This window comes from Zosterops lateralis (genome assembly GCF_965231275.1).
Source record: "Zosterops lateralis genome assembly, chromosome: 7".
Taxonomy (NCBI): domain Eukaryota; kingdom Metazoa; phylum Chordata; class Aves; order Passeriformes; family Zosteropidae; genus Zosterops; species Zosterops lateralis.
Genome location: NC_139767.1, coordinates 22,471,442 through 22,487,109, shown reverse-complemented (window position 1 = coordinate 22,487,109; position 15,668 = coordinate 22,471,442). Strand labels below are relative to the sequence as shown.

Below are 15,668 nucleotides of genomic sequence, written 5' to 3'. Positions count from 1 at the left end.
TCAGACTGTAGTAATTGTGCTTTTACAAAAATGTATCTTCCCATGCAGTGTTTAGCTGGTGCTGAGTGTTACACATGGTATTGGTCCTCCTGTTGTCAGCAGGAAGGCTGACTTACATAAGTATCTGACTGTGATCCATAATGGGTATGTGAGCCTACAGCTTTGGGTATGCCCAAAAGGATCAAGTATGGGGGAGGGTGTTTTGTGCTGGGGTTTCGTCACCTGCATTGTAGAAGTCCCTGGGATTTCCTCACTGAGCTTCAAAAATATCCCTATGAGTGATGGGGATCCATGCAGGAGAAAAAAGTGTGTCTTCCTTTTAGTGCTGAATGTTGCCAGTGACCTCCTGGGCTTAGACGCCTTTCAGCTTTCTGAAGTACTGACACAGAGGTCCATGATTCTGCGTGGGGAAGAAATCAGCTCCCCTCTCACTGTGGAGCAGGTAAGTGTGCTAGTGTTTGCTCCCACTTCTGGCACTTCTGCATTTCCAGGCCCTGAGTCTTCCCCCTGTGTCACCCTTTCCAGCCCAGGGCCTTCTGTTTTTTCAGGTATTTTGCCCTTATTGGTAGCTCAGGTCCCAGTGTTGACACTGCTTTTCAGGCTCTACAGAGGAGTTCACTTGCAAATGCCAGTGCACAGTACTAGTTTTAAGTCACCTTCACTCACCAGGAGCTGGTCACACTTGTGTCCTGCAGAAGGTGCATCAGATGCTTTGTGGTAATTGCACGTGTGCGTGTTTTAACCTGCAGAACTCCCAGGTTATGCTGTGTTTACTGGAAAGTGAAAGCTGGCACACAGTTCCCACAGAACATCCTGCAGATATTAGGCTGTTACTCCACAGCAGCTTCTTTCCAGATCATACAACCACAAAGGAGGACCAAATAAACTGATATGTAGCTCTTGTGGTGTTGCTGATCACTTGAGGGCACTCTTGGTGTTTTAGGTCCATGCACAGATAACTGTAGAAAATCCTCTGCATTAGTAAAATGAAAGACACTGGAATGCAAAGAATACTATTACTAGGATGGAAAAGGCATCATGTTATAGCAAAATGAACATCTGTAATGGAAATTGTGCTGGCACAGACTGCAGAGGGTTATCAATCCAACGCCTACTTTGGCAGAGAAGCCAGAGTTACTAGACTCTCTCTGATGGATGTCTGTCTAACTTTCCTTCAGATTTCCCATGGAAGGAATTTCACAGCATCTTTAAGTATCCTGCTTTAGCTGCAGTGGAGTCTGGAGTTGAAAAGATTTTCCTCATATTTAGATTACCTTTGACATCCCAGCTGTCCACCTTACAAGCTTTGGCTTCTCTGAAGTTTTTCATGTGGTGTTCTCTTTTCTAAGCTAAACAATCCAGTTTCTTCGGTGCTTCCTTGTAAGTAATTTTCTAAATCTCTTTGTCTTCTGTCTCTGTTTTCCCACATCTTTTAAGGAGTGCAGTGCCCCTAACTGGGCACTGTATTCAAGCTGAAGTCTCAGTAGTCCTCATTATGGTAGAGTAGTTGCTCTTTTCTTGCTATGAGCACACATGCTATGTCACAAACTAAGCTTTACCTTTAAGAAATGGTCTCTATTTTTTGGAATAGTCTGTGACCTTTCTTTGCAGTGAAATTGTGTGAAAATTATTTTTCAGCCTGTGGTCTATGGTAGATATCCTCCATATCCAATATCGCAGTTTTCTTCTTAGCTGTCTGTGCTAAATAAGCTGCGTTTTTCTCTAGCAGTGCATCAGGTTGGATAATAGATAGTACCAGAGGCACTTCATGCAGTCCACAGCAACGATATGCAGTTGTAGGATTTACAGAGTCTCCCTGAACAGAGCTTTTCCTGATGGTATAGCTATTCCTGATGTGTGTGTATTGGACCTCACACTTGCTGCTTGCAACCCAATGAAGTACCAAGGCCACAAGAAAATTGTGGTAGGCAGTGGATGCTGCATTTAGCTGTCTTCATTAGGTGGGCCTGTTGCACTCAACACTGGGCCTGTAAAGACTGCCTAAGCCCTAAGTGCTGCACCCACCTATTCCCACTTGTGGGGATAGAATTGCTGGAGATTTCTCATTATGTAATGGCTCATTACCCATCTGAGCTTTGACATTTCAGTGGGCTGAATGGATGAACTGAAGGCAGGCAAAGCTGGGAGGATGAAAGGCGCCTTTGAGAATCTCATTTGAGCCATATTGTGGGGAATATGTGGCTTTGCTTACAGCTTGATGGGGAGGTCTTGTTCCTGGAAAATGTGTCCAACTTACTGTGTAGCCAGATACACTACAGAGGCATGGCCTTGAGGGCATTCTTAGTCCCAACCAATAAGGCAGATCATCTGATGGAGAGAAGAAATACCCAGAAAAGGCATGTGTGCCCATGCTTTGAAATGTTCTCTTCTGTGGAGAGGGGAGATTGTTCTGTGTCAACTTTGAGCTGCTGAAGAGGAAATAGTACCTAGGAAGAAGTTGGGTGAAAAGGAGGATCTGGCAGGCTGGGTCTCAGATGTTTGTGAGACACTGGAAGGGATCAGAAACAGTTGGCCTGTGCCATTAGCAAAGAGCTCATATCATTTAGGGTTGTAAAACTGAAGGGAGTGAGGGTGTATTTAGAAGATCTGTCATTACTGGTCTGGCCTACTGAAGGAACAGCTTTCATCCTACTTGATTATTTCATGTACTGGCTTGCTCACCCCTCAGCATTACATTCTCCAGAATTTTCAAGATGTCAACTTCTTTTCCCATTTGGGAGTTTGCAGCTTGTCCAGGAGGGTTGGGCAGAAGCTTTTCTGGGTTTATATTGTGCAGTTGCAGTTACCAGTCTCAGGTACTACCAGCCAAGGTCCTTAGGCATGCCCTGACATTTATCTTCATGTCTCCAATCTCCAGGATCTTTCCCCACTTCCAGCATCTTTCTTCCAGTTATGATCTTTGCCATCATCTCTCCTGGCTCCTTTTCCTGTCCTCTGAGATCATGTCTTCTTCTTAGGGACCCTGATTTTTGGCCTTCTCTTCTTTCCAGAACCCTAAACTCTGGTTTCCCATTCTAAATAGCGTATGTGCAAAAGGACAGCACATGATCAGACTCCCAATTTGTGGTTCTGTCTCATGTCTCTTTATTAATTGGAGGATTTAAGGTGTGCCACTTTTGTTTGTCCAAGTGTTATCAAAATATGCAACCAACCCATTCCTTGTGCAGCTATCAGGCTTTTACTTGAGATACCAAGTTTGATTTTGGATGTTCATCCGCACATTTACATACACCCAATTATCTACTGCCTGTTAATGATCACAATTTAAGTTATTTTTTCCATGTATGACACTTGGTTATGATATTTGCATGGGATGTTGGGTCAGCTGAAGGAAGGTTTTAACCCATGAACTTCTGGGGCATGTGTCCTGGCTGTTGGCCAGCCTAACTGGATTCCAGTAGGATAATGCTGTTTGCAGGAATGTTTTGGAAAGGGAATTTTTGAGGGTAACTTGGTGACAGAATATTCTATTAAATCCTGCCCTACCAGTTTTTTGAAAACTGAGCAGATACCCATTTGACAGCTCTACTAGGAGTAGTGAACCGAGATACCTTGCCTGTCATTGCAAATGTTGGCTCAGGTGATACAAATTACTGCTGTGGCTTAGTTGTGAGGTATTTTGCCTTCCCTGTCCCAGCACTTGTTCCAAAAAAATGTCACTGATTTTGTTACTTCCTTCACCCTCTGAAGTGCAGTCACCCAAAAACTATGGCTTGTCTGTGTGTGGCCTGGCTCTTTGAAAACTTGTTACAAATAAATACTGCACTGTGCACAGCCAGGACAGAGGCTGTGAAACCTGAAGAGGAGTGGAGGAACCTGAAGTCCCATAGAGATTCGTGTGGCCCTTGTGCCTTCTGTTCTCTTTGTGACTCATTTTTTCTCTCTGTATTTACAGGCAGCTGACTCCAGAGACTCCCTCTCTATGGCACTCTATTCTCAGTGTTTTTCATGGCTCATTAGCAAGATTAATACAAAGATCAAAGGCAAGGAAAACTTTAAGTCTGTGGGCATCCTGGATATCTTTGGCTTCGAGAACTTTCAGGTCAGGATTTTGTTTTTTGTGGGGTGGGTGGTTTTGGAGATGTTGGGTCATATTGGGAGAAACTTTGGTGGGTTTGCATCCTGGTAAGGGTAGCACAGGGCATTCTGGAATCTCTACCCTGGCACTTTCCCCTGAAAGCAGAAAGATATATTTAGCTGCCTGGTCCTGCCAGCCATATTCATACAGGCCAATGTTCAAGGCATGGTTTGTGATACAGACCCTAAGCAGATCTGCTGTGATAGATAATACTGAATTTTTGATTTGTATGCGAACTAAGTATCCAAATCCTACATGTACATTGTTTGTTTACATCTGTTTTGCATTGTGTGGAGAATCCTGCATGTAATGCTTCTAACCACAGTTGATGTGGGATGTATGTTGAACAGTCACAGAGTGACTGCTCAGATATTTCACAGAAGAGAAAGCCTGGTGACCTAACAGTTAGGGAATTTATTTCTTTCTTCCAAGAAGAGAAACATAACTGTCTTTAGCATGCTTTACTATGAATTAGATTTACTGAATTAACCTTGCATGGGCTATAAAAGCTGTTCTCCTAATGAACCTCTCCATACTGTCCTCCTCACATCCACCTGACACCACTATTTTCTCTGGCTTTACTCCAGGCCTGGCACCTTACCTGTTGCTCATATAGATTCTTTTTAGAGCATAGGAACAAGAATGTAAAATTTAATAATTTTTTCTTCTTGCAGGTGAATCGTTTTGAGCAATTTAACATTAACTATGCCAATGAGAAACTCCAGGAATATTTCAACAAACACATCTTCTCCTTGGAGCAGCTGGAGTACAACAGGTGAGAGTGGGAGTGGGACACCACTGCTTTCATGAGTAGTAGGAGGGAGGACATCATTCCTCCTGTGCTGCTCAGTCCCTACCACTGAAGCTGGGCCTTAGTACAACCCTGACTGTGGATGTGTCTTGTTAAGCATTGTCCATGTGCTTTGAAGCGTAAGTCACTTGTCTTCAGGAAAAAGCATTCTCCATTATAGTGTTTAGAAACTCCAGATTTCCTTCTGTCTCTCAGCTGAATGGAAAGTTCCTGGGCTTTAACCCATTAGAGTATGTGGTCACTGGGCATATTACTGACTTTGGTAATGATTTACCTGTGGCAGTGGTGGTGTAATGCAGATGGAATCTTGGTGTGCAAAAAGTAAATTTCCTAAAGATAGACAATTAGAGGTATCTGACAGCTCTTTCTGTCCTAGAGATTCCTATACTGTGAAAAAGACTCTTCCTCAGCAAGATTTACATCAGACTGTTTCCTGAGCTTGGGGCCTTCTGCACAGCTTTTTCGTCTTCTGTGGGCTTCATATTGGATTGTATTTTGTGAAGTACCTGTGATGTTCTAGAGTATTTCTGCTTCTAGAGAAGACTGCTAGACAAATACTTCAGTTGTTGCTCCAAAACAGAAGCCTTTATGTTTGTGAATGAAGGAATTGAATAGGGTCAGTGAGGGCAAATGAGAGCAGCCTTGTAAAGGGAGACAGTTGAATAGGCAATTCATTAAATTCTAAACATTACAAAATTGCAAGGCTATTTATGCGCTCACTTCTCAGGCCAGTTCCACCATTGCAAGAATCTTGTATTAAAAATGGTACCATCATGATAAATTATTCTTTCTTAATGGTTGCATAGAAGTTTAAGTTCTGTGGCTGTACTTTGGAAGGAATGAGAGGATTTTTTTATTGACTACATATCAAATTATTCTAAGGCAATGTACTTAAAGCTTATCTTTCACCATATAACCTCTGCTTCATCAGGCTTAGTAAGTAGATTCATGCATCTCATCTTGATGTTTTGAACCTTAAAGTATGAAGCCTGGGCTGAAGCATTTGGAGGCAACAGCTCTACTATCTTCAAAATATTAGTCTACACCTGAAAGGTGTCTGTATGCGAATGTCAGTAAGTACTTCACTCACGGCCCCTAGTCTTCCTTATATTCCTAAGAGTTTTCCTAGGCTACTCTGCATTCTGAAAACTGACATATCCTGTGTTATGGGAGTATAAGAAGATGGTAACGGGGAAAAACACATTCAGCAGATTTACAGAATGTCATGGGTGATTTTCAAAGCACATTATTGCACTACTGTACTTACATCAGCTCCTATTCTGAAAGATGCAGGGCCACCCTGTAGGTTCCCTGCATGTCAGGCCAAAGCTTATCTGTGTCATGATCTTCAAAACTCTCCCTGAAAACTCTCTCCAGTCTCTTCTCTTGGTGGATCTGTAAACTGTGGTTCAATCTTCTGGCAGGTGTCCTTCAGGCCTGCTTTCCAGATTAGTGGGTCAGCAGCTGACTTGTGAAGCTTGTAGCAAACAGTCCATCATCATCACTGTTGTGGGCTGATGCTTATCACTCCAGAAAGAGCACAGTCCTAAAATTCATGTGAAATTTGCTCAATGACTATAACAAAAGCATCAGTGTAAGTCACTGGTATGGATAAGAAAGGCTGTCTCTTATTTCCATCTCCTTGTGCTAGCAGGGCGTTTTGTCCCCTATCCTTTTTCCTCAGCAATGGCAAAGCCTAATTCCTGCAAATCACCTTAAGTCCTGGGACAGCTGCCAGGCTCAGTTACTTCTGCTCTCCTATACCCCAGGACATTGGATCTTCCATTTCACAACTTTGTTTTGTTTGTTCTTGACTATCAGGGAAGGGATAAACTGGGAAGCCATTGACTGGATGGATAATGCAGAGTGCCTGGACCTTATTGAGAAGGTGAGCAGTTACCTGTGACAGTTTCTAGGGATTAGTGGGGAATGCTGATTGTCTTGAGATCTTCCCTGGCATTTCCTAGTTTTAAAAGCAGATAGTTGCTTAGATCCTCTTCGCATAGTGACCTGGCAAAAGTATGAGCTGTTCTACCCATAGTCCTGGCTCAAGAAAGCAGATCTTGGCTTATTGTTGAGAGTAGGCTTAGGAAGGGTGTCATAGTTTTAGACAGGGATTAGTATTCAAGCAAAACCTTAATGTGAGTTTTTTATAAATAATCTTTACTTATGTTCTGCTTGCTGAATGCATTAACTGTCCAGAATTCTGCTTTCTGTTTGAGTTTTGCTGGGTATAACTCAAGGGTTATTGCTCAATGGTCTGTTCAAATCTCCAGTTCTTGGCTTGGTGCTGTGTAGTTAGAGCTTTTGCTGACTGTAAAAGCCTGTCTCTTGTTTTGCTGTAGAAACTAGGTCTACTGGCTTTGGTGAATGAAGAGAGTCGATTCCCCAAAGGCACAGACAACACCCTTCTGGAAAAACTTCACAGCCAGCATATGGTAAGTAAGAAAATAACCTGGCAGGCAAATGATCAGTATGTTAGCCCCATCAGCATTTCAAAACCTAAAGTGAAGCTTTTGTTGATGTAAAATATGTGCTTTGTGCAGGAAATTTAAAATGCTTTAGGCCTGAACCTGCGAGTGTTTAATAAAGCTGCACTGAACAACAGTAATATGTAAAGCAACCTGAGAATGGTCTCCTGTGCACATAGAGAAGGGAGTGTGCATTCCACAGGCTGTGGGCAGAGGAGGTTTGAATTTGCAGCATGGGATGGAGTCAGGTTCTGCTGGTCTGCAACGGGACACGAGGCAGCACCCCAGGCACAGGATGTGGCTGCACAGTGTGTGTGCATTTCTCCTGCCAGCTGACTCACAGCAGTCTGCTCCAGAGCATGTCAAATCTGTCTCCTGGGGCTGGGGATGGCTTTTGCCTCATGACTTTTAATGAAAGCTCTCTTATTGTTCCTAATTAATTGAATTCTTTCATCCTCTTTCTTGTTTTCTGGACACAGTAGTGGAATGGCTTTTTCATGCAGGTCAGAAAGCTATCCTGGGGACACAGAAACCCCACTGAGATCACTGTAGCAATCCCATACCATGTCTCTGGTACAGCCAACACTTTGTTCTAAATAATAAATAGACTGAAAACAAAGTAAATTAAAGCCTGTAGCATGGACCTATGGCATAATTAACTACTTTAGTAAGAACATTGTCAGCAAATATGTTTTCTAGTCTTCTAATTCAAGCTTCATCCAAGCCTGAAAACATACAAATCTGTATCCTTTATCTGATTTTTTTAAATTGGCATAGATGCAGATATTCTCATTTTCCATATTTGCATTGTAACTCTGCTATTAATACTCATGACTTCAAATTAGAAGCAATAGCAATGACTTTTGGTTGGCTACTTACAGCTTTGAGGAAATATTTACTTTCTTTAGGCCTAAATCAAGGCCTTCAATTTAGTCCACTGTGGCTTTGCCTTGTCTTATAGGTCAAGAAATGTGAAAATGCCTGATTTGCCTTCTTTTTCTTTAAATTGTTGTTGGTATTTCTTAATATAGAACTAATGAATATTTTTAATGTATTACTTGTTATGAATTTTCTTTCTCAGCTGTCCCAAACTCTTCATTTTGTCTCCAAATGGAGACATTTCAAAGCTCCTCTTTCTTTCTGCTGTTTGTTTCTGAATTTGTCTACATATTTTTTTTCTCTATTCTTTTCTGAGATAAATAATCAGACCAGAATGCAGTTCCCTTGGTAAAAAGGTACCTGTGGTTTATTGTACAGCAGCATGAGACTGCCAGTATTATTTTGCATTCCTTTATGCCCCACTACATTTTGGTTGCTATTTTTGGTGATTTCTGTGCATTGAGTAGCCTTTTCATTAAGCTGTTCATAGTGTCACCTCTGTCTGCTTTGAGGCAATAGCAGTTAATGTGGAACCCTAGGAAGCTTGCAAGGGATGGAAGAGACTGAGTTATAAGTGCAGGGAGGAACAGTGGAGAGTGCTTTAGGATCTGCATTTGCTGAAGGCAAAAGCATTTTTTATACCAGTTAAAATCTCCAGTGCTGGCTGGAAGAGCATTGGAAGACATCCAGCCAGCATTGCTGGGAAGCCTGATGAGAACAAGCCCTCTTCTCTCTATTTTCTGTGGAATGTTGTAGTCTTAAGGAAGAAAAAGCATAAAGCTGGGATTTAAGAGAATATGACCTCTGAAACAATTGGAGAGAGGAGCAGTAGGGAAGATGGCAGAATGAACCAAAAGTGTTGTAAGCATGGGTGAAATATAAGGGCTTGGTAGAGAGAAGGAGGAGGAGAACAGGATGCCAACCCACATGAGAGGTCCAGTAGCAGTCATGTTTGGAGTGGAAGACAGGGAAGTTTATGGTTGGAAAAAGATGACAGTATGGGGGGAAGGGAATTGCAATGAAATGAAATCAATGAGAAAATAAAAGAACACATGAAAAAAAATTTCAGTAGCACTAACAAAATATCAACAGCAGAAGCTGTCCACCTGCTAAATACTGCAAAAAGATCTTGAAGATGAAAGAACTGAATTACAACCAGCATCGTGCAACATGTTACTTAAAATTTCCTTAGTACTTTTGTCTGAGAAGGTGGGGAATTATGTTAATTTTTAGAAAATATTGTAGGAAACTATAGGCCTATAGTTCTGATTTCAGAATTGTGTAAATTCACATAATGTAAATAGTCTGTTACCTCAATGACAGGAGACCTGTAAGACACCGTCTCCTACAAGCACTGAGGTTTTCTGCTGACTCACAGGGCAGGGCTGGTCTGAGAGTGGCCTCATGAGACTGATTGTGTTGTAAAGTGAAAATAAAAATCAGTATAGATAAATGTAAAATGCTGTGCCTGAAGGAAAACAGTCCCAACTTCACCTTTGAAATGATGGGCCCTGAACTGACTGCTGCTCTTCAGGAGTGAGTCCCAGACACAGGGTGTGATGGAGTTCCATGGAAATACCAGCACAGAGCTCAGCAGTTACAAAAATATCCCAAAGGAGTAGTAAAAGCTCACAGGAAACTAACAGTAAAAGCAGAAAACATTTTATGGCATTGTATAGTCTGTAGATCACCTTCACTTTGAACCATGTACACTACGGGGCCCCTCCACTCAAGCAGGAATTCTGTCAGAACTGGTAAACAGCAGGTCTGGGACAGCTTCAGTGCTGCAGAAAACTGCATCGAAGGGACCTGCAGTGTGGGGACAAGATGACTTGGGTGGGTGTGATGGGTTTAAAAGTCACATGGCTTGTAGAAGATTAATGGCACTAATGGAAGCCAGGCTTAAATCCAAGTTCCCTATGATTGAGAGCTCCCAGTGAAAGGACACTCCAGAGGCAAGAATTCTGCATGGGTTCACTTGTGGAATGAGCAAGTATTTCAAAGAGAAATCCATTTGGGGTTACTAGTTAGGTAGGCCTCATGGAAAAAAAATGGAGTTTGAGGGAATATTAGGATGAAAGTATGATTTACTTGCTTTGTTTGTACTCTACCCTACATAGTCAGTGCTACAGGCAGAATACTTAGCTGGATAGATTGCTGGTCTAGAGCAGCATAGCAGCTCTTAAATAGTTAAAGTGGTTTTCACAGAACGGAGAAAGGAGGGGGGAAATAGAGAGGAAAAAGAGAAAGGAAAACTGAATATTGAATGTAGGGGAAGAGAGGTGCAAGGAAAGATAAAATATAGAGGAAGACAGGAAATTGGTATGTTATTTCCTTTGATGAAGAAAAGGTGTGGAGGTGTTATGCAAAGCTGCCATTTTCCCTGCATCCTGATCCTGTGTCCTGCACCACATGGTTTGTGTGGAGCTCAGTCTCCTCAGGTGTCAGACACACAAGAATTAACATTTCATCCATGGCATGCCTCCGCAGCCTTGATTCTGCAAGCCCTTGCTCACATGAGAAATGCCTTGAAGGGCTGGATATTTCCATCCTAAATTTGAGTAACATATTTGTAATGTAGCTGCAGATAGCTGCAGCAGATGTGGTCGGGCTCTGCAAGAGCAAAGGTCCTTGCCCATCCCAGCCTTGTCATAGTCATGGCAGAGTTCCTGACTGACTATTTATTCTTACATCAGCATTATAAGAAAACTTCTTTTTCTTTCATTTCAGAGCAACCCCTACTATGTAAAGCCTCGGGTGACAGACCATCAGTTTGGTATAAGGCATTATGCAGGGGAGGTAGGTGTTCATGATGTGTTTGTGGGATGCTTGGTATATTCTGGACTTGAGGTCCTCAATTCTAGATTCCAAAACCCAAGAATGTCTCTGAGCTGTGTGTTTCCACACAGTTAATGTCCTGTACCAGAGCACAACAAGTACGATGGGCTTAAAATAGTGTGTCAGTCTCCAGTACTATATTCTCCAGTTTGGATGTTTGAGCTTCTCAGGTAACTGTCTGGGGGATAAACTCCTTACTTCTGTTATTCATGTTGTCTTTTCTTGTACATTCGGAAACAAACAAGGAAACTCAAAGGAAAACTCACAAGGAAAGTTTGACTTTTCAGAAGGAGGAAAGGCTGAATACCTATTGCAAAAAGGAAAAGGTTCCTGAGCCTTCAAGGTTAAATGTTGCTCTTTGTTGTGAAGAGATATGAAGCAGATGAAGGTGTGTCAAGGGAGGACACCTGCACATTAAAAAGGGCTAACCTCCTCCCAGAATAATCTGCTGAGCACTTATTGTTGGGACATTGTGGCACTGGGTGGCCATTCTATTCACTCTCCTGAAGTGGATTGAGTACCTCACACCTTGCAGAGATTTCCCTAGAGACCCTCTTCTGCCAGGCAAATCTTTGCAGCTGTTTTACTTGGCTCTTGTTTTTGAGATTTTTTTTGGTGTTTTTTAATGGATGGCTAAAAGCCACTTTCTTGCCAGTAACTGCAGAACTCTGTAGCTGTTTGACCCCAGAAATTCAGATCTTGGCACATGCTTGCAGAGTTACTGTGTAGCTCTGCTGGAGGCGTTGTACTGGCGTGTAAATGTGGAAGGACTTGATCTGTAGGGCACTGCTCTAGTGGCTGTGTCTGTGTTGCAGGTGCTGTATGATGTGAGAGGCTTTCTGGAGAAGAACAGAGACACCTTTCGTGATGACATTTTAAACATGCTGAAGGACAGCAGGTATGCTTGTCAGGAGGCCACATCTGTTGCGTGGAACTAAGCCACATTCATGTAATAAACCAGACCAAGGAAAGCAGTTGCTTTTGCCAGAGCATCAGGCATCATTCTTAATAATTCTTCTCTTTGTGCTGAAGTGTCCTGATAGAAGAAAGGAGAGCTGGAGAAGTCAGATGAGGCACAGATTTAACCAGGACTCATGCTGTCCCAGTTTTAAAAAGAGCTTTAACAGCATGACAGATGTTCCTCCAGGAAATTTGGGTTTTTTCCTCATCCTTTCCCCTTTCCCTTTCCCCTTTGCCTTCCCCTTTGCCCTTCCCCTTCCCTTCCCCCTTTCCTTTTCCTTCTTCCTCTTACCTCCCTATACCAACAATGGCAAAGTTTTCCCTGAATGAGTCAGTGCTCTTTGCCATGCTGTCAGTTGCCAGCCTTTGTAGTGAGGCTGCTTGTTTTCCAGTGTGCTTGTTAGTGGAAATCATCTGTCCTTATCCTGAGCCAGACTGAGCTGTTTCTCTGGGAATAGACATGAACTCTAATGTTACATCCCAATGCTGCAACATGATCTTAGAGAAATGAGCTAATTTTGATCTTGAGCAAGGTCGGGGAAAGAAGTGGGGTCTAGTAGGAGGGAGGCAGTTAAAAACACAGGGGATCCTACAAGTCTTTGAGCAGCAACTCTACCATGTGCCTCTTACCACAGTCCACGTATTGCCTTTGAGCTCCGGCCTGATGAGACTGTTTCAGAACTGCATCTTCTCTGAAGCTGCTGCAGAGTGTGCACTGAGAAGCTTTGAAACAACCTGAGGGAGCTGAGACTATGAGCTGCTCACAGTTGTCTTACTTGGACAGTGGCGTCTGAGGAACATTTTACATGAGGCTTGAGGCCAGAATTGTGGTTGTTATTGTCCAGCATAAAAGAAGGACTCAGGCTTTTTCAACACACCAGAAGGGAAGTTTGGCCAGAAGCAGGCATAACAATAACCTGGCACAAGCAGCTCTGAAGAACTTTGTGCAGCTTCATAGGAACCAGCACCAATGTCTCAGGAGTGGCAAAATGATGGAAGATTCCGATTCCCCAGAACTGACCTACATGGAAGGTTGCTCTGGAACTCCTCTGGACACAGAAGAGCTGGGCTTCCAATTTTGTGATCATGTCATGGGGGCTAATCACGAGAGCTAGTTTGGGGGGCATGACAGCACTAGTCCAGCTGTCACACCTTCAAGGTAGTTTTGCATGGGGGCATATGCTTGCTCAACGGAGCTGTCCCTTGAGTATTCCCTCCTTGCTCAAGGGAGGTGTCCTAGCCAGTATAGAATGGAGATTTTCCTTTGTGTAATATTGTGCTTGAAAGTGTGAGATGGGGCTTCTGGCTTTGCAGCTGAGTGTGGCATACAGGGCAGCCCACAGGATCTGGGCAGCCACATGGGATGTATTAATTTCCTCACTGAAGTGCTCAGCTGAACTGCTTCCTGCAGCCACTCTGGCACAGCAGGTATAAAAATGAGGTGTTTCACAATGGGACAGGGAAGTAGCTGACAATAAGAGCCACCTTCTCACAGATGGTAGGTATCTTGCATCTTCTTTAATTCTTTTCTTCTCCCTCAGGCTGGACTTCATCTATGACCTTTTTGAAAGAGTCTGCAGTCGTTGCAGTGAAGAGACACTGAAGATGGGCACCCAGAGGCGCAGACCGACTGTCAGTTCCCAGTTCAGGGTATGATGTTTTCCAAGAGAGCAGCAGGCTTCTGGGGAGGAGCAGATGGGTAAAGCAACGCCTGCAGCCAAGAGGAGTCATTTATCCTTGTTTTGTGTCCAGCACTGAAAATGTGCAGGAATGTTGCAGTGCTAAAAAAAGACAGTGCCACGGCCCCAAGGATTTCTGTCTGGTATAAAATATGAGATGATAAGACTGAGCAGGGTGGCAGAAGAAAAGAGTATTTTGCTAAGTATATGAAGTTCTTGAGGTTCTTTGATCTTTCATATTGGTTTGGTGTTTCAGCTAAGTGTATGTGTCCTTTTAGGCCACATTTTTTACTGGGGTAGTGACAATTCCAATAAAACCTTATTAGGAGCACCTTGCAAGTATGAATCTCACACACTTAGATTGTCTGCAGACCTTCTGTTCATTTCACTGTTTAGTTTTCCTATATTTAAAGTTTGAGAGACTTGTAAAATTAACTCACAAAAGCTATACAGCTCCAAGAATAAGGATGGCCGTATAAATAGCCTTAACAGCAAACTATGGGTATGTTTGGACAGGAAGGAATCTCATGGGTTATTGAAATTTTGGTAGGCAGAGTCAAAGGACATTAGGATTGGGAGGGCTGCATGAAGACATTATTGCATCAAATGTAGCCCCTTTCCCTTCTGTAGTGACTGCTCCTTTGGGTCTCTCTTGTGGTCTTTAGGATTCTCTCCATTCCCTGATGGCCACGCTTAGTACTTCCAACCCATTTTTCATCCGCTGCATCAAACCAAATACAGAAAAGGTAAGTCTCTCTCCCAGCCAGATGTGTGCATGTGACACCAGCCTGCATGGGCATGCCCTTGCACAAATGCCTAGCAGGTGCCTCAAACTGAGGGTAAGAGCAGTTCCTCCCCACCTTCCTTTTTCATTCTAGTTATTTTACAGTTGAGAAAAAACACACCCTCCTCCTGGTAATGAGATGGAAACACTGCATGCTGAATATGAGATTATATAGCCATTCCCACCTCTTTCAGTGCTTATGAAACCTGGAGGATTAACCAGGCTTGTGCAGAATCCAGAGCTGTGGTAGAAGAAGCAATCACTCTTGTTTATAGTGCCTGTAGAGCAATCTTTTCTGGAATGAATGGACGAATCATGAGCAAGTCACAGTGCTTAGGGACAGGCTGGCTCTTGCTTGTACTGTGAGCTGTGGCAGGAGGGCATGCTGATAACTAGATTGAGTGGAGAGCTCTGAACTGATTCTTTTCTTTGTGTGTTTTGAAACCATGAATGATATGGCAGAGGACAGGGTGCTTGGGGGATTTATGCCAAAAAAGAATTCTGTAGTTTGTCTCCAGTTTAACTGAAAAGAGAGACTGCAAAGAGAACTGAGTCAGACTTCTGCCCTCTGTATGTGTTAAGACATTATATCTTTGCTTTCCTACCATAGTCCGACTGTGAGTGCAGTCTGCAAACTGTTTTGGTTTTTTCTTCCAGAATCAGCCCAGTTCCCATTTGTCCCTTATTCTGCACTATGCAATGTTGTGGGCTTGCTTTCCCCTTGACCCAAACTTCCTCCTTTTTACCTGGCATGCCCAAATATTCAGGGTTGGCTTTCTGCAGTGAAAGAGATATACAGCCTGTGACTGCCTCGCTTATTTGGTTTGATTCTGGATCATTATTTAGGCGCCGAACCTCTTTAATCCAGATGTGGTGCTCAACCAGCTCCGGTACTCAGGGATGCTGGAGACAGTGAAAGTTCGCAGAGCAGGTTTCCCTGTACGACGCCTTTTCCACGACTTTCTCAGCAGGTAATTGCTGTCATTGTATTGTATGCTGGAACAGTCCCAAAGTAAAGAATTCTATATGACTGTTCCCTCTTTGACTGCTTCTTCTGGTATGGATCATCTGTGGGATGTTTTTCTAACCATGGCCTTAATGTTCATATCATAGACCGATCTTGGAGGCCTTTTGGAGTCTTGCCTTT

At 43.0% G+C, this 15,668-nt stretch overlaps 1 protein-coding gene across 1 annotated transcript in view; it reads left to right on the top strand.

The window, feature by feature from the left end:
• LOC310911582 (unconventional myosin-X-like) overlaps positions 1 to 15,668 on the top strand; it is a 90,559-nt gene that overhangs the window by 33,456 nt on the left and 41,435 nt on the right. The window contains exons 11-20 of the mRNA XM_083865285.1: positions 324 to 442; positions 3,917 to 4,063; positions 4,774 to 4,874; positions 6,732 to 6,798; positions 7,256 to 7,348; positions 10,991 to 11,059; positions 11,914 to 11,996; positions 13,600 to 13,708; positions 14,403 to 14,483; positions 15,368 to 15,492. Of these exons, the coding sequence (XP_083721411.1) occupies positions 324 to 442; positions 3,917 to 4,063; positions 4,774 to 4,874; positions 6,732 to 6,798; positions 7,256 to 7,348; positions 10,991 to 11,059; positions 11,914 to 11,996; positions 13,600 to 13,708; positions 14,403 to 14,483; positions 15,368 to 15,492 (994 nt within the window). The remainder of the gene's footprint in view (positions 1 to 323; positions 443 to 3,916; positions 4,064 to 4,773; positions 4,875 to 6,731; positions 6,799 to 7,255; positions 7,349 to 10,990; positions 11,060 to 11,913; positions 11,997 to 13,599; positions 13,709 to 14,402; positions 14,484 to 15,367; positions 15,493 to 15,668) is intronic.